This window comes from Trachinotus anak, unplaced genomic scaffold (genome assembly GCF_046630095.1).
Source record: "Trachinotus anak isolate AG129_WGS33_773 ecotype Australia unplaced genomic scaffold, CSIRO_AGI_Tana_v1 ptg000026l, whole genome shotgun sequence".
Lineage (NCBI taxonomy): Eukaryota > Metazoa > Chordata > Actinopteri > Carangiformes > Carangidae > Trachinotus > Trachinotus anak.
The window spans coordinates 11489317-11510868 of NW_027273877.1; the positions used below are offsets into that span (position 1 = coordinate 11489317).

Sequence of the window (21552 nt, forward strand, 5' to 3'; positions counted from 1 at the left end):
ATTTATTGGAGTCATTCAGCAGATCTGGAGGTGAACTCGTACCAAAGCAGGGGTCAGTGTGTGGGAATGTCTCCTCCACTAAGCGCCTGTAAAACAGTAAGCCATAAGTCAGAGAGTCTCACGTTTAGCTTGTCTCTATCATCAACAGATCACAAGTTATCACATGTTTTATAGAACATGTTCCTGCATAGCATCGATGACTGGCTCAACAGTCACATTACTTGATCTAGCATGTATGGGATAATGTGGATACTTGTTTATTTCTCTAAGAATACAAGAAGTCTGACATGACTGAATCCATTTTTTTTAATGCATGAATTTTATGATGATTTATGTTCAATCACTGTAGTTTTACCCACAATGTGGTAACAACCCCATTTTGTGTGAACAATAAAAACCTCATGATCATAATTAATACATTTATTTTAGACAGAAAATGTCGCAAACACCACTGTCTCCACACGCAGCTGCTAATTTTTCACGTCTATGACATGTTGGGATTCAGCCTCCACACAGACACTACAGTGGAAGGTGTCAGTTTTGTGTAATGCTGCTGGTATGATGTCAAAATGACTGTCCACATGTTTTCTCTGTCTGTTTTCCTGCAGGAGGCGTCCTGCAAGAAAAATGGGCAAGATGCCAAAATTCTAGATTCCATGATGGCAGGCAGGAAGTGTGTCTGCTCTCATCTGTTAGACGACGCACACACAACTCATCCAGTGTGTGTCCGGCCTTACAGTGCCTGCATCTCTCTGAACCGTGGAGGGTTAAGTGTGTGTTCAACCTGTGGCCTAAGAAAGGTGGAGAAGCAGCAGCTCCAGGGTCTTAATGATGTCTGATGTGAGGGCCACTGGTCTATAGTCATTCATCTTGGTCCACATCCTACTTTACACACTGTTCTTCTGTGGCTGATATTCTCATCTGAGCTCACATTCCTCATGAGGACTGATGGTAGAAAAGGCTTGTTTCTCCATCTCCTAGCCTTTGGCTTAGCCCTGGCTCCGCATCCTCGATATGGCACTTTCAGCTCAGCCGGTACCCTCTCTGGTAAAGCGTAAAGGAAGGAGGTCCTCCCTCCAGCACACTTTTTTCTCCATAGTCAGACGAAACAACAGTGCAGAATAAAGACCTGCCAAAAAAAAAAAAAAGTATGAGCCATGAAGACTTGCTGCCACTCTGCCAGCACATTACTCAAATGAATGAATCATTAGATGAATCAAATCAAGTTTTTATCAGTGTAGCACCAAATCACAATAAAAGTTCTCTCAAGGCACTTTCCAATTGGAGGAGGTCAATACCTTCTCTTTAAAGTATAGGAGAGAAAGAGACCCAACAATTCCCACCCAGAGCAAGCACCTGGCGACAGTGGCAAGGAAAAACTTCCTTTAAGAGGCAGAAACCTCAGGCAGAACCGGGCTCAGGGTGGGAGAGAGTGAAAGAGAGAGATGCACTCATAGTAGTAACAGTAATGAGCAGTAACAGCAGCAACTATAATGTTAATGTTAACGATAATACTGCTACTGATATAAAACAGTATGAATGATGGTTAATAACAGTGACAGTAATTCAGCAGCAGGTGTTGAGCAGGATCGTGGAGGCAGCTGCAGTTGGAGACTCTAACTCTGCAGCTCCGGGCAGAAGGACCTGTAGAGAACAACGAGGGGGAGAAAGACAGAGAGAGGGAGGTGGGGGGGTGGGGGGTGGGTCACAGGGAGATGGAGAGGGGGAGGGGCACACAGCTTGGGCGCTCATGTGCATGAGAGACAAATAATAAATCAGTAAATGCAGTAAAGTCAGAAAGTGCACAGTAATTTTGTGGGCTATACTGTGTATATACTGGGGATGATTGATTTATTGAGACTGAGCCCCCCCCCCCCGTCGATATTAGGAGAATAACAGGTACAACATCTGAGGTAGTTAGAGAATATACATCTAAGTAAAAGTTAAGGCATAAAAATAAGTTTTAAGTTTAGATTTAAAGGCATGAATTGAGTCGGACAGCTTAATACCAGCAGGGAGGTTGTTCCAGAACAGAGGGGCCCGACAGGAGAAGGCTCTGCAGCCAGCAGAAGACTTTTTAACTCCAGGAACAGACAAGAGCCCTAAACTCTGGGAGCGCAGATCACAAGAAGGAGTATGAGATTGAAGAAGATCAACTGAGTCCAGAAGACTCGCTAGGACTAATGTTTAATTCTTTGGTGAAATTTTCCACACAGTCAGATTAGATACCTGTATCCCACGGGATAGAATCAAGTCTAAAGTGTTACCACTGCAATGAGTTGGTTCAGACACAGACTGGGTGAAACCAAAAGTGTTGATAATTGCTAGAAAGGCTTTACTCAAAGGGTCACAGGCATTATTCAGGTGAATATTAAAGTCACCCATAATGAAAATGTCATCAGTGTCCATAACAAGGCCTGAGAGGAATTCACCAAATTCTTCTGAAAACTGTGAATAAGGGCCTGGTGGTCTGTAAAGCACCACCAGATGAAATGGTCACAGTTTATCACCCTGGTGAAAACTATTCTTAGCTAATGGAGGTGATTTCAAGACAAGCGCCTCAAAAGAGTTAAAGGTCACACCAGGTTTGGATGTTAGTCCAGAATTTGACTCATAAATTAAGGCCACACCCCCACCTTGTTTAGTAGCTGAGCAGCATGTTCATAAGTATAATCAGGGGGGGAAGCTTCATTAAGGGTAAGGATAACATTTGGTTTAAGCCATGTTTCACAAAGAGCAATCATCTCCAGCTTATGCTCAAGAATCAAGTTGTTTATTAGCAGTGATTTACTAGATAGTGAGCTGATGTTTAGGAAACCAAATGTGACTGCCTTGTTAAGGCTGGAGATCAGTAGCAGTCTGGTTGGTAAAGCTTCCAGCAGATAGAGTCTGAATAGGAATAAGCCATGTTGTATTATTAAGGAGAGATTTAGAAGGCCTGCACATGTGGCAGTGTGAAGACACAGTGGTGATTCTGCCTTGGAAAAAAAAAAATTGCTTTGTGAGACACTAAATGTTTGAAGTTCGGCAAAATTCACAGAGTGTTCCTTTAATTTTGTTCTTATTTTATTTTAATATTGATGGATGTCGATTGATGGATGGTATATTTATGCAAGGCTCCGTTTTATTTTGGAAGGATTTTATTTTGACGGACGTGGTTGGTTTAGATAGTTTAGCCAGCAGCTCATTCCTTTGCTGCTTGGACTTCCATATTATGGTATGTAGTTCACACAGCTCCGTTACTTTTATATTTTAATCCGCAATGCACAAATGTCACTGTAAACAAAGTATATGTTGAGTGATATAGACATTGTTGAAATGTTTTGCAGCCGTTTGTGGCGACCGGGGTTTGAGGTTAGCCAATTAATTCACTTTAACCTTAGCTTAGTGTTGCCAGACAACACCACCCTGGGAATTTCAGCCAGGGAACTATTATAATCTTAAAGGCACTCAGATCCGTCATACAACGGGGCAGAGACGAGGTCAAAAGGAATCCAATCCACACTGATGTTACCAGGGGAATAAAGTGGACCAGTCAGGGTGGAGGCCTACCAGTAGGGAGATCGGCCCAAGAAGTAAAAAGGGGTCCCAGGAAAGTCACCCCAAATACTCGTGACACGCACGGACACACTGGTGAAGATCAACCTGGGGTGAAAGCACAAAGCACAAAGGAGACACCGCCACCGAGGACACCACATCCACCACCGTAGTCTCAACCTCTGAAAGGACAAACACAATCAAGAGTAAAAAACAACAACATATAAAAACAAAATCAAACCTAACTATACAAAAAAAGTAAATAACCAAACTAGGTAAATAAATCAATACAAAAACTAAATCATACTTGGACAAATAACCATTGTCTGCAACCTGCTCAAAAGTAACCACAACACGCACACAATTAACCAAAATTATTAATTGCAAGTTGCAGTCAACTTAAATTCCTACAAAACAAAACAACTCAACTAAACATTTAATTGCATGCGAACACTCACATAAGGCCTGTGGACGCACACCATGAAATATAAACATACATTTCCCCTCCCCAGTTAACATCTAACACACACACACAGTAAAACACAGGACTTAAAGAGGCCACCAGGCCGAAGCCACCAATGCCGCAGGTGCCGACAACCCTCCGCGGGGCAAGCCAGTCCGAAACGGAGCGACAGTGCTCGGCTCCAACAGGTCAAGCTGTGCGGCAGAAACAAATCAGTCCCCAAAGTACAGTAATTCCCAGAGAGGGCTATCCCCTAAAATCAGTGTATTTCTCTATAAGCAAAGCAATTTGCCGTGAGCAAAGCAATTTCCTGTGGGCAAAGCAGCAGTGGTCAAGCAGGCAGTGAAAGTAGCCGATACAGTCCCCCCCCCCCCCAGTAAAGCGGTTACCAATCCAGCTGCCTCTGTCCACACATGCAGGAGAGGGGAAGGAACCAAGACTGCTGTTTCTGCGGCGGCGACCTGCAAACACACACACACACACACACACACACACCGTTTGCCACATGCGCACCGCAGCAACAGCTCAGTGCATGAACCAGAGGACCCACCGGCAGTAATCATGCGCAGCTCACAGACCCGCGGAACCCAATCCGGCCCTACAACAAAGACAACAGTCTTATTTACTGTCAAGCTAAACATGCAAACTGGCAGCGCAGACACCACTAGCCTACCTGCAAACACCAACTGAAGAGGGACAGGGATGAGCAAATAGGAAGTGACGTACCCTCGGCCTCCACAAGCAAGAGAGAGAAATCCGGTGACACCTACCGGCTTTTATACCCCCCTCTCCCTACTGCCATTGGCCTGAGGGAGACAGGCAATTAGGCGCCATCTTCTTCAAATTGACACAGGGCCACAATGCTCATCCTGCTACACGTTAGTAAGTTGGTATTGTGCAGTTAATTCTGATTTTAGACTGAGCGAAGTTGTTAACTTGTTAGCTAGCACCGCACAATAGCGACAACGTACTGCGCAACTGACGTGGCTTCATTGTGCATGTTGTGTGTCTCTTCTGGTGCACAGGGGCAGGAGCTGTGTGTGTGTGTGTGTGAGGACCAACGCCAACCACACTTGTGCTGTCCATCTGTTTACACAGGTATGTTTTATATTAAAAGAGAAACGTTTTAGTTTATCATTTTATTTATTATTTTATTTATTGGTGAGACACTTGGTATATCATTTTGTATTTCATTTTTTTTGTATTAATTCATTGTTATATTGTGTTTGGGATAAAAAATTACTTAAAAAACAGGTTCATGGCTAAAAATAGTTGATGCTGTGAGGAAAATATTTCATGATCTCATGTCATGTTAAAAACTAATAATTCATGTTCGTGTAAAAACTATACGATCACATTGACCGTCTTAATCACGCCCCTTTTGCTGCTTGGACTTCCATGTTATGGGGCAGGAGCTGTGTGTGTGTGTGTGTGTGTGTGTGTGAGGACAAACGCCAACCACACTTGCGTTGTTTATCTGTTTACACAGAGGATGACAATTAAACACTGTGAACCTGATCAAAGCCAGTCTCATCATTCTACTGGAGTAAGCCAGAACATAAGGGGTTACACTTAGACTTGTGCGTAGTACGGCGGGTGAGGCAGACAGTCTCAAAATTATAAATCTGGCTGTCAGGCTGACAATCTAGACAATGGGATAATCCCAAATTAACTTGAGTTCTAAACCAGTGGACTCCAGAACCGCACTCACTCTAACCCCAGCAGGCTCTCTAATCACCTGTGACCTGCTGAGTACTAAGTCCCTGGTGTCAAGCCTGCTGTAAGCACCTGTCTATGTTCCTGGATAAAACAGCAGCACCAACTCCAGTAGGATGGAGGCCGTCTGCTCTCAGCAGATCTGGGCGGCCCCAGAAGAAGGCCAGTTATCTACAAACTGATATCCCTGCCCCCTCCAGTGACGAGCCAGCCAGCGGTTCAGAGACACAAGCCTACTGTAAACCTCTGCTGATTGTCTTGTCCAACAGAAGGTGCAGCAACAAGAGGATGTAGACGTCACTTACTGCTGCTCCTCTCCGGCCCTGTCCAAGGAGACCATAATGATGTACTGCTGTTGGCCGCCCCTCACTGACTCAGATACCTCTGAGGAGGTCATGTATGAAGCTCAGGTCCATGAAGAGACAAGAAAAATGTGTAAGAGCTTTGTGGCTCCAGAGAACCTAGAGGAGGAGGAAGAGTATTCGGAGACAGAGAGGAAGTCCTGACCACTGAGACAAGATACTCTTCCAGATTTTCCATCTTTTCAGAAGAGAGTCACAGACCTGTCTCATCTTCCTCATCTTCCTCCACCAACACAGCATTAACTTGTCTACCAGTTGATTGACAAGGCTGTTAATCCACTGTGGCTGTCAGGACACTGCAGTCAACTAAATCTGCCAGCAAAGCCAAGACACCGGTTGGATTATTCAGAAAGCTGAAGTCAACATGGAGGAGCATCTTGAGCAGAAAGTGGATCAAGAGGGTCAAAGAGACAAAACAAATCAGACCTGACCTCTATCCCTCTGCAGCTGGTTGAGGAAGACGACAATGCCGAAAAGAAGGAGATGAGGAATCTTACATCTCCAACCTCCACCACCTGGTGAGGTCCCTTGACCAGAGCTGCAACTGCTGCCTGAAACATCAAAATCCATAGGACTATGATGATTGGGGGTCTGAATGAAGCTGCCAACACTTAAGGGGAAGTGTCTACTCCTGACCTGGAGGACAGCTACTCTCCAGACTTTGAGAAAACCCCCAGTTGGAGTTCCATGATAATTAAAGTATTTCCCATTGAAGGCCAGGAAGAATATGACAAGACTGAAGCTGGTGGACAAACTAATTGAGATGTAAAAGAAAGACAGTTAGGATCCCTCAAACTGGATCAGAGTCTAGACTCTTTACCAGGTCTGAGGACAGCATGAAGTCAGCTTCATCTGCTCTCTTTGCGACCACGTCAGCCATCTTTGATGTGACAGATGTGACGAGTGAACGCAGGGAAAAGACTCAAATGCAGAACCCAGAGACACTCAGTAGTTCAATGAACAGTCTTTACTCAGGTAAAAAGTTTCTACAGGGAAATCAGTCCAACAGTGCAAAATCAACAGGTTAAAGATCTGAAGATCAAGACAGAAAGTAGTCACACACTGAGAAATATACACAAAGGAACGAAAGACTGGACCACTGTCACAAGGGGGACAAGAGGAACTGGATCAGAGGGAAGGGAACACTGACACTAAATACTCTGGAGGAGGGGGACAATGAGACACAGGTGAAACACATTAGGGCGGGGCCAGGTAATCACACAGGAGGGCAGGAAATGAAGGGACCACCAGGTGAGTATCAAAATAAAACAGGAAACACGAATCCTGGAGACATTAGGGGAGAAGACAAAAAGGACTTAGCTGCACTGACGAGGAGCGACAGTACCAGTGTTACAAAGAGCTTCACAACAAACACACAACACAACAATAACACACACAGTCATTTAGGAATAAACTGGCAGCTTTATGGAATAAAAGAGGAGTAAAATGTCAAAACAATGACAGATTAAAAACCAGGAATCAAACAGGAAGTCAATATAAAAACATTATTGACCATAAAGGAGGATTTAAAGTGCAGTTAATTAATGATCCATTGAATCAGTGACACTTGTTGACTCAGCATTATAATGGAGAGATGAACATTTTTCAAGCCTGTCTGAAAACAACACTCACATGTCCATATACACAGTGAAAGAGTTGTTGGTCTGTGTGATTGTTCCTCCTTAACACAACTTGAATGAAGAGATGGAGGATAAAAACAACATGTTCCTCCTGTACAATAATATCTGGTAAAGTTCAGCTGAAGAACATGAGGCTTCAACGTCTGAGTCAAACTCATCTTCAGAGTTCAAGTCATTTTACTGTGAAATTCCCTCTTTGTGAAGCTCAACAAGGAAACTGTTCAGAGCTGAACTTGATGAGCTTTAAGTCCATAGACACTGATGATGCTCTGTCAGATCCAGAGGAACACACAGGGATGATGGTGGACTGGACTCTGTGTGTGACAGTGGGAGAACGGTCTGTCTGCAGCTTGCAGACAAGGGAGCATGACGTGATGGGGCTAGACACTTCAGCCTCAGAGAAAAAGACCTGCAGGACAAAGCCCAAATAATGAAGTCTGCACTGGAGTCACCAGCATTCATTACGAGACTGTAGATGGATGGATATAAATATAATATAATAGATGTGAATGAAATATATATATTATAATGGATGGGTAGAAAAATAAGTAAACTCTAATATAATAAATCTATAAATACAAATATATTATGGGGTGATATAACAGATGGAGATGGATAAGAATGAATATCAACAGGCAATTAAATACTCTCTACTGCATATGCAAATAGAACAATAAAAGGCAATAAAGACATAATAATTCAGTGTGTTCAACATGTTCTGTATGGCCAGGTATCAGGTGTACTTGCTATGGACCACATGTTTTTTTGATTTCTTTTTCATGTTTTTTTAAGAGGAATGAGATGAAACTGTATGTGTCAGAAAATTTTATATCATCAGTAAACATATCCATCAATGCCTCCTGGCTGTTGTGTTCATTATTAGTGCTTACATACTATGTTTTGACAACGTGAGACAGTTTACCATTGATAGTCCTGGCCTTACATTTAAAGCTTTATAATATAAAGTCTGTGTTGTGGAAACATGAATGACAGCATGCCCTAATTTGTAACAATGAAGATAAGAATTTAAAAATGTTTCCAGAACTTTGTGACAGCATTACATGTATGTAGTATTAATGGCAGAAATTTGCTACACTTTTTCATGTTAGTTATATATTTGAATTTCTTTACTTTCCTGGATGTCATGCTAGTTCTAGCTTGTGGAAACAAGAACAAATTGGTGATCTGAGAATTTAATTTTGGATTCTTTGCTAATCCGATGAAACAAAACAATATCTGTGATCAGTGAGGGAAATAGTTTATATTGTCATAATTAAGATACATGACAAGATCCATCTGTCTGTTTTCTGCTGACTCTATGCGATGAGATCCATAGTGGGAAAAGGGCAAGCAGAACAGCGTCTAGATTCCCAGATGCTCCCAGACCAGCTGGGAGAGTTGAGTGTGTGTGTATTATGCAAGTTCCCCACCAACTTCTGCCTCGTGTATACATTAAAAATAATTGAAGGCTGAAAATAAACGAATCAGTTCTTGTGATATTTTGTTGTTGTAATTATTAATGGTCCACATGAACAAAAAGGTGTAGGTTAAGTATATTATTCGTACAATAATAACAATAACTATGATATATCACATTAATGAAAGTAAAAGACATATGTTCCCAATTTGAGATGAGGACCAGGGGAACTAGGGATCAAACCACCTACCCTCTGGCTCTTTCTCCTCAGCCACAGCCACCCCATGTTTGTATGAGGGGATGTTCGGTGAGCAAGTGCAGCATGACTGTGATTGGCGTGGTGTCGGTTTGGGGGTGTAACTTGATTGCCACGATCATCAGGACACACATACAAATACACAGTACTCTTCACCTCTTTGAAGATCACCTGAAGCTGTGTAAAAAAGAAAAGACACACACACACAGCTGTCACTGAGAATCTCTGACAGATTGACAGGTTCAGATCAAATCTGATGGTTGGACAGTTTGATGAATGAGGACACTGTCTCTGTCCATCTGTGAGGCTGTCAGCTGGAATCAGCTTTATTTCCTGTACACATCAACACAACAACAACAGTCGTCTTCACATCAACGCGCACACACAAGATCACAACAAGCTTCTGGCTGCTCTGATTGGCTGACTGTTGTCTCTCTCTGTGTTTCTGTCCAATCCTGAAGCCTGTCCCCGTTCTCCTCTCACAGCTTCACTGAGGAAAGCAGCCACTGAGGAGGTTGGAGGTTCACAGGAAACACTGGATCTTTGCTCTGATACTAACTGTGTTTAGTACAATACTGCTGAGAGCAGCATGGACTGACTCCGCCCCTCGACTGACCTCAGAGTCTCCAATCTACAGTCTGGACTCTCCACGAGACCACGGAGATCCTTCACTCCTGGATCCTGCAGGTCCTGGTTTCCTCTCAGGTCCAGTTCTCTCAGATGGGAGGGGTTGGACTTCAGAGCTGAGACCAGAGAAGAACAGCTGATCTCTGACAAACTGCAGAACCTCAATCTGAATAAAGAATCAAAGATGTAGATCAATGATTGATAATCAATCAGATTTGTCCTGATCAATGATCTTTGTCTAAAATGAGTAGAGTGACTTTGTCCTTCTGTTGTTGTGGATCTTCATCATGTCAGTACAACACAACAGTTGTGTGTGTTGTGTTACAGATGAAAACACACACACACAGTTTGATCAAACAGACATTAGTCCTGACACTTCACTGAAATCTACTGAAACAAAGAAGATTGTTTCTTCACTTTCTTTGGACAAATATTAGTTGTGAGGATCTTCTGTATGTTGTTGTGATAAAAATGAATTGACTTGAACAACTAACACTGGACATTTTCTCCAGTGGATTTAGAAAACATGAGTCCTCTGACTGAGAGAAATACGAGTGTGTGAGCTGTGAAGGTTGAACTGAAGTGAACAGACATTATTCATGACAAGTGAGTGAAATGAGCTGAAACTGAAGAATCATTCTCAGTCTGAGAGAAGAATAACTGGAAACATGAGACAACAACTATTTACAATGTCATTCATTCAATGGATCAATGGATCAGTCAATGGATTCAACTTGTGTGTGAAGCTTTATTAGTTGTGGAGTAAAGATAAAAGTAGACATCAACAACAGTGAACTGACCCCAGAGTCTCCAGTCTACAGTCTGGACTCTGCAGAAAACCACACAGACCCTTCACTCCTGGATCCCGCAGGTCCTGGTTTCCACTCAGGTCCAGTTCTCTCAGATGGGAGGGGTTGGACTTCAGAGCTGAGACCAGAGAAGAACAGCTGATCTCTGACAAACTGCAGTCCCTCAATCTGAATAAAGAATCAAAGATGTGAGTTCAGGAGACAAAGTTCCTGCTTGAAACCACAAAGAGTCAAACAGACTGTGGTGTTGCCTCTCTCCGCAAAGGGCAGAGGATGATGTAAGCACCGGATGGTTTAAAAAGATGTTGAAAAAAACGTTGTCAGCAGGCGAGAGTCTGTGCTCAAAAGTGAATTTTTTTATTAACCAAATACTACAAACAAAAAAAACACAAATGAATCCCGGGCAATTCAATGAAACAGAACTTAAACCATATCAAACAAATATTAAAATTGCAGCCTCACTCCAAGCTGCCACCTGCTCTACGTCTTTTCCCCCCTCTCTCTGCCCCTCAATAGCCTGCACTTAATCTTCCCCTAAGTGGAGCATACCATCTTCCCAGGTAAGTGTGGGGGTGAGCTAAAATGCTCCCCATTCCAAGCACCCCACCCCACACTAAAATCTAACTGGATCTGCCAGCCCACACCTGTTTCCTCTCTCCCTGATGGAGCAGCCAATCAACTCCAACAATAATAATAACCATGATAATGTGGGGGATTAGGGCACAGTGAAAAGGGAATAGAACCACCTTTTCACATTTCCCTCTCCCCTGGAAGCTCGCCATCAGGATGGCGAGATAGAAAATCAGCCACCACATTGGATTTCCCGGGCCGGTACTCCACCTGAAACCGGTAGGGCTGCATTTCCAGCACCCATCTGGAAATGCGGTTGTTCGAGTCCTTCATTTTATGGAGCCACTACAGACCCCTATGGTCAGTTTGCAGAATGAAATCTCTTCCCAGCAGATAATACTTAAAAGTCTCTAAAGCCCACTTTATTGCCAGGCATTCCAGCTCAACGGCTGAATACCGGGTTTCACGTGGCCACAGCTTGCGGCTAACATAAGCCACTGGTTTCTGGTCATCCCCTTCACCTTGAAGCAGGACAGCCCCAAGCCCCACTCCTGAGGCGTCCGTCTGCACAGTGAAGGGCCGATTGAAGTCTGGACTCTGCAACACTGGATCATTACAAAGTGCCTCCTTTAAATCCATGAAAGCCTTCTCATGCCTCTCCTCCCAAGGCAACTGATTAGGACTTGATTTACGAGTCAGATCAGTTAAAGAGGCTGCTCGTGTTGCAAAATGTGGTACAAACCGCCGATACCACCCAGCCAATCCGAGAAAGGACTTGAGCTGTGTCTTTGTGCAGGGACGAGGGCAGTTCTTCACTGCCTGGACCTTGTCCTGTTGGGGCCGTATCTCCCCATGGCCCAGCAGGTAGCCCAAATACTTAGCCTCTGTTTGAGCAATCGAACACTTCTTGGGCTGTGCGGTCAAACCAGCTTGGTGGAGCCGCTGCAGTATCTCTCTCAGATGCTGCAGATGATCCTCCCATGTCATGCTATAGACAACAATGTCATCTAGATAAGCTGCTGCAAAGGCCTCTGCGCCTGCTAACACTTGATCCATAAGCCTCTGAAATGTTGCAGGTGCACCGTGTAAGCCAAATGGCATGACAGTGAATTGAAACAAGCCCTGGGGTGTTCTGAAAGCAGTATACTGCCTGGCCTCAGGAGCTAAGGGCACCTGCCAATAACCCCTACACAAATCCAATGTGCTGATGTACTGGGCCTGACCAATGCGTTCAATGAGGTCATCTAATCTGGGGGTTGGATATGCATCAAAATTTGACTGGGAATTCACTTTTCGAAAATCAATACAGAATCTGATAGAGCCATCCTTCTTCAGCACCAGAACTATTGGGCTGCTCCACTCACTCTGTGACCTTTCGATGACCCCCAGTGACTTCATCACCTCCAGTTCCGCCTTCAGAGCTGTAAGCAGCTTCTCTGGGACTCTATACATTCTCTGACGTACCGGTGTAGGATCTTTAAGGACGATGTTGTGTTCCACCAAGGAAGTGTAACCTGGTTTGTCCAGAAACACATCTGGAGGGACAATTGCCAACAGCTGCTTCTGCATCTCGGGAGACAAATGAGACAAGTCCAAGTTAATTTGAGTGTCTTCTATAATTTGAGGAAGAAACTGGTCAGTCTGATCCTCCTCCTTCTTTACAGCCCTCACCAAGAGCTGTTGACTGGCATGGTCTGCTTCAGAGTGCCACTCTTTAAGGAGGTTCACATGAAAAGTCTGTTTTTTCCTCCTATGCTGAGGCATGCTAACCTCATATGTGGCAGGACCCATCTTCCTCAAGATTTCAAAGGGCCCCTGCCACCGAGCTAGCAACTTGTTTTCCGAAGTAGGCAGAAGAAGCAGAACCTTTTGTCCTGGTTGGAAGACTCTCACTTTTGTATTCTTATCATAACAGAGTTTCTGTCTCACCTGCGCTTTCTCCATATTGTCATGCACCAATTTTGCCATTTCCTCCATCTTCTCCCTCATTTCCAGGACATACTGGAGGACAGGAATGGGCTGGGGATCACTGCCCTTCTCCCAGGCATCTCTGAGCACATCCAGAGGTCCTCTTACTTGCCTCCCATACAGCAACTCAAATGGAGAATATCCTGTGGAGGCCTGGGGTACCTCTCTGTAAGCAAACATCAAGTAGGGCAGCCAACGATCCCAATCTTTCCCATCTTCAGCCACAAATTTTCTCAGCATTGACTTTAATGTTTGGTTATATCTTTCTACCAAACCATCAGTCTGTGGGTGGTAAGAAGTGGTCCTGATCCCTTTAATCCCTAGCAAGCTGTACACCTGACATAAAGTCCTGGATAAAAAGGCTGTACCTTGATCTGTCACTATTTCTTTAGGGATACCTACTCTGGAAAAGAGCTGCAACAGGGCTTGGGCAACTGACTGAGCAGTGACTCGCCTCAGTGGGAAAGCCTCTGGGTACCGTGTGGCATAATCACAAACTACTAGTATGTACCTAAACCCGGAATGTGTCTTCTCCAATGGCCCAACAATATCCATTGCTATCCTGGAAAATGGCACATCAATGATTGGCATGGGCTGTAATGGAAATTGCCTGACCTTCTTATGGCTGGCTAACTGACAATCAGGACAGGCTGCACAAAACTTTTGAACATCAGTATATAAGCCTGGCCAATAGAATTTATTTGCAATACGTTCTAGAGTTTTTACACTTCCCAGATGTCCTGCCCAGGGTATACTATGGCCTAGGGTCAAAACCCTCTCTCTTAAACTAAGTGGCACTACCAACTGCTCAATAGCACCCCCTTCTGGCCTATGGTATAATAATCCTCCTCGAAGGAAATAACTTTCCCCTGTTAAGGATGTAGCTGTCCCTATCTGTACTCCATCTACCTCCACCGCTTTACTGAAAGGTGCCTTCAGGGTTGCATCCTCCTTCTGCAACTGTTCTAGGCCACTTGGCACCTCCCACCAGCCACCTTCCACTGACTGTGTTGACTGGGGTAACTGCGGCTGCTCTTTCCTGCATGTCCCCATTATCTTCTCCCTCCTTTGTTTTCTGCTCTTCTTAACCTTGCCATTATTCTCCACAGGAAACTCAGAATGGCTAAAAGGCAGCTGCTCTAACCAGTGTGAGTGGGTACTATCACCAGGGGGCTGATCTACCTCCTGCTCTGCCCTTGACCGAGTAATTACCATGTTAACTGGTTTACTGTTCTGAAGCAATTTCGACAGCACTGGCACATCCTGACCTAATAGTACTGGATGACTCAAGCCTGGTACAACCCCCACCTCCAACAAATAAGTCTGGCCTTGAACCTCCAGATAGACATAGGCTGTTGGATATGGTCTTTTGTCCCCATGGACACACCACACATCCACCACCCCATTCCCCAACTGCTGTGACTGAACCAAATCAGGCACGACTAGCGTTTGAGTGCTAGCTGAATCTAGCAGGGCCGTAGCTGGGATACCATTTACTGATATCCTGGCTGTCTGCATTTTCCCCTGAATATCTTGAATATCTGCTTTTGGTCTAGGAACACAACACATAGTATTTGCACCCCTAACTCTCATAGCTGGGCAGTGAGGCTTAATATGGCCCTCCTTCCCACAAAAATAGCAAACCATTGGGACTTTATCCTTTCTCCTTATAGAACTTTCAGTAGCTTTCCCTGTAACAGTTCTCTCCTCTACACCTCCCCCACCTTCTCTATCAATCAGGCCACCCCCACCAAACCCAACAGACTTACCCCTCGTTGTGGGCTGGCGGTGGCTCTTGTCATATCGGAAGACCTTGGGCCCTCGCCGAGCAGCGATAAAGGCCTCCACCAGTTCCGCCGCTTTCTGGCCCGTCTTAGGGTTATGCTCTTTCACCCACACTCTCACTTCAGGGGATAGTGTACGGAGGTACTGCTCCAGAATCAGTATTTCTTCAATTTCCTCCACTGTCTTCCTGGATGGCTTGACCCATTTCCTGTACAGATCTTTCAAACGATTATAAAGTTCACGAGGAGTCTCTCCAGGACGAATATCTGGCTCTCTGAACCTTTGCCGATACATTTCTTCATTAATTTCATATTTAGCCAAAATGGCCTCTTTAACATTATCATAGTCCATTGAATCCCCCATGTCCATAGCCACATATGCACCCCGTGCCTTACCAGACAGGTGAGGGACAAGATACACAGCCCACTCTTCTTTGGGCCAACTATAAGCAGTGGCTAGTCGTTCGAAAGTCGTTAAGTACTGCTCAATGTCATCTCCATCCTCAAACTTTGGAATTGTACCTCCACTCCAAGCTCTGGTCTGGGATGGAGCATGCAGGCTACTATTCGGGGTTGATGACTCCCTCTGTGGTAAATGCTCTCCCAGGAGATCCCTTTCCTCTGGACTGCCTTGTTCCAACCTCCTATCAGCTTCCCGTCTGCCTGCATCCATCTCCTCCTGAAACATATTTAGCCGAACCTGCACACTTCTCCATCGTTGCTCCTGTTTGAAGGCCTCCTTCTCCTGGATTTTCATCTGCTTCTGTATTAGGGCATACAGTTGCTCAAACCCTCCCTGGTCAAGACTCTGAAGTCCGTCATCAGCTGCTACACCTGTCGCCTGGTCCAACCGGGCCTCCTGGCCACCTGGAGGAGGACCTGGGTCATGATGTACAATCCGGGCCTGATCACTCTGCATGGCCTTCTGCACAATCCTGGTGTTGTAGTGCCTCGCTTGCTTCCTGCTCTCCAGTGTCTATGAAGGCAAAAGATCCCACCACTGCCACCAAATGTGGTGTTGCCTCTCTCCGCAAAGGGCAGAGGATGATGTAAGCACCGGATGGTTTAAAAAGATGTTGAAAAAAACGTTGTCAGCAGGCGAGAGTCTGTGCTCAAAAGTGAATTTTTTTATTAACCAAATACTACAAACAAAAAAAACACAAATGAATCCCGGGCAATTCAATGAAACAGAACTTAAACCATATCAAACAAATATTAAAATTGCAGCCTCACTCCAACAATAATAATAACCATGATAATGTGGGGGATTAGGGCACAGTGAAAAGGGAATAGAACCACCTTTTCACACAGACAAAGTAAAAACAGCTCTCATTAATATTCATGACAACATGCTGCTGCTTCAATAAAGACGTAGTGACTCCACCTCTTCAACTCTGCCAGCTCCACCTGTGGCTCCATCTATACAAACTCATGTTGTGCAGATTCTACTAAAGATCCTCAAGTTTTCAAAGACAACAAACATGTCAGGCTGAAGTTTGGAGACATGAGAACAAATGTATGGAAATATATATTAAATTCGCTAGTTGATGGAACGGCAGAGACACAGACACCTGGTGACTGAGCTCAAATATTTAACACAGTCAAACCTACAGGATTTAAAGTGATGAAACAACCTGTTGCTATGACAACTTGGCTTTGAATATTGGAGTCAGTACAAACATCACAGAGCCTTATAAAAGTGTTGGGACCATCAGCTATTGATTATAGATCAGTTATTGTCTGACAGATTCAATGTGTTTCTGTTGGTGTTTTAAAAAGTCATGAGGTGAAAGTTGAAGAGAAACAGTCACTGGACTAAAAGCAGAGAAGAAGAAAACAGACTTTATCATGAAGATCCTCAGTGTGGATCAGTATAATATCAGCCTCATGTCTGCAGCTCAGTGTCAACACAACTTTCACATCACATTCATCTCAGCACAGAAAGAAAACATGGAGTCTGACCTCAGAGTTTCCAGTCTACAGTCTGGACTCTGCAGAAAAACACACAGACCCTTCACTCCTGGATCCTGCAGGTTCTGGTTGTAGCTCAGGTCCAGTTCTCTCAGATGGGAGGGGTTGGACTTCAGAGCTGAGCCCAGAGAAGAACAGCTGATCTCTGACAACCTGCAGCTGATCAATCTGAATAAAGAATCAAAGAGAAATGACTGATAATCAGATTTGTCCTGATCAATGAACATTTTCCCTAAAATGAGTAGAGTGACTTTGTCCTTCTGCTATTGTGGATCATCATCATGTCAGTACAACACAACATTGTCAACACAACAGTTTTGTGTGTTGTGTTATCGATGAAAAGACACACACACAGAAGATTGCTTCTTCAGTTTCTTTGGAGATATAAGAGCTACAACAGTGAACTGACCTCAGAGTCTCCAGTCTACAGTTTGGACTCTGCAGAAAACCACAGAGAACCTTCATTCCTGAATCCTGCAGGTCCTGGTTTCTACTCAGGTCCAGTTCTCTCAGATGGGAGGGGTTGGACTTCAGAGCTGAGACCAGAGAGGAACAGCTGATCTCTGACAACCTGCAGCTGATCAATCTGAATAAAGGATACAGAATGTAAATAAAATGATTGATAATCAATCACAGTTTTCTCTGTTGTATTTAACATGAAAACACGAATGATTGGTCGATACATCCTAGGATGCACTGGGACACATCATCAGTGATTTTCCTGAGGTCATCGGGCGTTTTGAGTCTTTCAACATCATACATCCTCGCTCAGGTTACCCTGTCAGAGTTGACCTAGCTTGTGTACCAGCAGCATTGGCCCACGTCTGACTCATCCTGGGCTACAACCATCTAGAGGCTCTTCCAAAGGCTTCCATGCCAGACTAGATGGCTTTCCTCTTCACAGCCCCGCTGACGTCAACTTTGCTCAGTGAGTGGCCCTCAAAACTTCTACACCCCACTTTGATGGGCTTGCAGTGTGCATTCCAGCGTCTCCTCCAAAACTGTTACACCAGCTTCTGATCCTCCCAGGGAACTGTTAACTCTATGAGGAGCACTTCCCTTGCTGGAGACAGCTCCATGTCTGGCCTCAAGGTGGTTGTCACAACATGGTCTGGGTAGTTGAGATGCCTCCCCAAGCCAGCTTGTAGCTCCCAGTCTGAGACAGGGGTGAACAGTCCGGTTGCTTGCCTGGGCTCCACTTGCAGCTGCTCACTAGCTCTGATGAAGGCAATGTTCTTCTGGCTGCAGACATGTTTGTTATTGGCCACAGCTTTCCAGATGACCTCTAACACAGCCTTTAGCACCTGGTCATGCCACCAGCATTAGCAGCCTTCCCCCAGTGCAGCTGGAGAGCTCCTCAAGTTGTGTTCCAGGGACCCTCTCTTGGGGCACAGAGGACATGCTGGAGAGTGACTCCTGCCCCAGATGTGAAGGTTTGCTGGACGAGGCAGGACATCATACACAGCTTGCACCATGAACTTGACTCACTGGGCTTCTGCCTGTCAAATGAAACCGCTACCTCCAGGCCTTCCTGAGCTCTCCACTTGCCTGTCACCTCATACACCAGCAAAGGCCAAAAGACTCGAGGCAATATGCCATGCTAGTAGATCCAAGCCTTAAGCTACCAGTTAATCCATACTTGTCTACCTTTGTGAGCCAAGATTCAAGTTTCTTGATGGTTATGTGGATAGGCCATGTGTATCCCTGAGGCTGCAATGAAAGACCTTCCCTAGGCTCTTGACTGGTTTCTCAAAACGGAACTTGGAAACAACCTTGCCCCTCTTCAACACCCAGGACCTGGATTTGGCAGGCTTAAAACTCACCCTTGCCCAAGCCATGAGCTTCTCATAAGTATTGATTGATTGTTGACAGTGCAATCATCCAGGCTCTGATGGGGGACTGCTGAATGCCAGACTTAGACAAAGGACCACACAGTTTTATCAAACAGACATTAGTCCTGACACTTCACTGAAATCTACTGAAGAGTAGTAGACTGTTTCTTCACTTTCTGTGGACAAAAATTACTTCTGAGGATCTTGTGTATGTTGTTGTGATAAAAATGAATTGACTTGAACAACTAACACTGGACATTTTCTCCAGTGGATTTAGAAAACATGAGTCCTCTGACTGAGAGAAATACGAGTGTGTGAGCTGTGAAGGTTGAAGAATCATTCTCAGTCTGAGAGAAGAACAACTGGAAACATGAGACAACAACTATTTACAATGTCATTCATTCATTCACAGTCAATGGATTTAACTTCTATGTGAAACTTTATTAGTTATAGAGTAAAGATAAAAGATCTACAACAGTGAACTGACCTCAGAGTCTCCAGTCTACAGTCTGGACTCTGCAGAAAACCACACAGACCCTTCACTCCTGGATTCTGCAGGTTCTGGTTGTAGCTCAGCTCCAGTTCTCTCAGATGGGAGGGGTTGGACTTCAGAGCTGAGACCAGAGAAGAACAGCTGATTTCTGACAAACTGCAGAGACTCAACCTGAATAAAGAATAAAAGATGTAGATCAATGATAGACAATCAATCAGATTTGTCCTGATCAATGAGCTTTGTCTAAAATGAGTAGAGTGACTTTGTCCTTCTGTTATTGTGGATCTTCATCATGTCAGCCTTCTACACACATCATCCAAATGTCAGCACAACATTCATACAGCTGTTGATGTGAACACAGGTTGATCAGCTGCTGCTGACCTCAGTTCAGTCTGTAATCAGAGGAGAATCAGAGGATTCACGTCTGTTTAGTCTGTTCCCTCTCTGACACTACAGACATCAGCACAGAAACAAAACACTGAGGACGTGAACAAACAGTGAGAACTCAGTCACACTGTTCAGAACAAACATGGTGGAGCAGCTTCAATGTTCCAAAGTCAACTGCTGATTTTCACATCAACCCCCCAGTGAGGGGCAGACTGAGTGAGGACGGGGTTAATGAAGGTCACAGAGCAGAGATCAAACCTGTGCTCACAGTCCTACAACCCTTCAGCTCAGCACAACGTCCACGGTTTAGGTCTGATAGTTGATGAACAGAGTTTCTCTGAGTGTCAGTGTCAGTCTGCTCTGGTAACTGCTCCTGAACCACAGTCACATGACCACTTGTGTTATTCATGTGATTAGAAGAAGCTCCATTCTTCAAGATCAAGTCTGACCTTTTGTTGTGTTCACACACAATCAACTAGATGTGACATGAAGGACACCTGGAGCGCTTTGAGTTCACAGTGCACAGGTTAAGAGAAGAACAACGTGGACTTGAAGAGAACAGAAGTGAGAGCAGCTCAGTTCAGGTAACAGGGACCAGACTGATCTGCCAACAAAACCCCTACAGCCAACCTCCCCTGGAGCTCAGCTTTCAGCAAATCAAATCCATCTTGTCTCCTTCTGCCTCCAGTGAGTTCACCTCTGAGCTCTGACTCTCAGTGGCTGCTGGGAGACACCTCAGCACCTGCTGATGTCTCCAGGCTTGTTTTAGCCCCTGATCGAAGGAGCCCACATGAAGCTCCACCTGAACATAGAGGACATGTTGGCTCCTCTCCTGTTTATTCACTATGATGTTGGGGAGGTGGGAGCTGCTCATAAATTGCTCCCAGCATCAATCTAATCCTTCCTGCCTCCATGTCCCAGCTGAGTTTCCTCTTGTCTCCACTTTCCCGCCTCAGCCACTGGCCCTGCTTTGATCTGGTTTGTGTTGCAGTCTGAAGGTCTGTGGCTTCCCATGATGCTGCAGTGCTGACATCAACACACAACAACAGCTGCAATATTTGTTGGTTGCAGAGAGCTGCAGCTTTGCTGGTGTTCAGATCAGCAGCAGCAGCAGAAGATCTGTGAGACTGTTGCAGTTTGATTCTCATCAACTTTCTGATTTTAACATCAAACTCTGTCAATTCTCTGTTGCTCTGAATCACAAACACTGACTGCTCTCATCCAGGGGCCGAGTGGGACCCTTCATTTTACCTGGAGATCACCAGTCCCAGCTCTTAATAACACACAAAGACAAACAGCAGCTAACACAAGCACAGGGCTGCTGCCCAACAACTAGCAGCTAGCTATACTAGCCACATTTAATATGAGCTGAGCTAGCAGCTAGCTACAACGCCCCTGCTTAGCATTTCAGCTGCCGGCTCTTTACTGGATGTTGAATCTCTCTGTGATTGTGGAACATTTCTCTGCTTCCTCCTCCAGTATTTGTTCTTTTTCTTTCTGCTGCTGCTTCAAACCAATGTGAACAGTGAACACACACGTTCCCTGATAACACCAACACGTCTCTCATGACTCTGTACCATCCTCTTCTTTAGTGTTTATTGGCATCCAAAATATTCCATTACTGCCATCTGCAGGGTTTATTTTCCCTCAGAATCCATTCACTTCAGATACGTTTTTCCAGCCCAGTAATTTAGAAAATCAACTACCCATTTTCTTCCTT

The 21552-nt window shown here is 44.7% G+C and overlaps 2 protein-coding genes and 2 long non-coding RNA genes across 4 annotated transcripts in view; 1 reads left to right on the top strand and 3 right to left on the bottom strand.

Moving 5' to 3' along the window:
* LOC139609641 (NLR family CARD domain-containing protein 3-like) overlaps positions 1–21552 on the top strand; it is a 106684-nt gene that overhangs the window by 80302 nt on the left and 4830 nt on the right. The gene's annotated exons all lie outside the window — the stretch shown is intronic.
* LOC139609924 (uncharacterized) lies at positions 3523–4736 on the bottom strand. Its single transcript, XR_011685404.1, has 3 exons — positions 4674–4736; positions 4551–4598; positions 3523–3719 (listed from the first exon to the last, which is right to left on the bottom strand). It is a non-coding gene; the product is annotated as an uncharacterized lncRNA (long non-coding RNA).
* On the bottom strand, positions 7481–9517 carry LOC139609752 (uncharacterized). The gene is made up of 2 exons (XR_011685343.1): positions 9386–9517; positions 7481–8127 (listed from the first exon to the last, which is right to left on the bottom strand). It is a non-coding gene; the product is annotated as an uncharacterized lncRNA (long non-coding RNA).
* On the bottom strand, positions 11743–16295 carry LOC139609962 (uncharacterized). The gene is made up of 3 exons (XM_071465033.1): positions 15135–16295; positions 13327–13508; positions 11743–12960 (listed from the first exon to the last, which is right to left on the bottom strand). The coding sequence occupies exons 1-3, from the start codon at positions 16066–16068 to the stop codon at positions 11743–11745; spliced, it is 2334 nt and encodes a 777-aa protein (XP_071321134.1). The 5' UTR covers positions 16069–16295.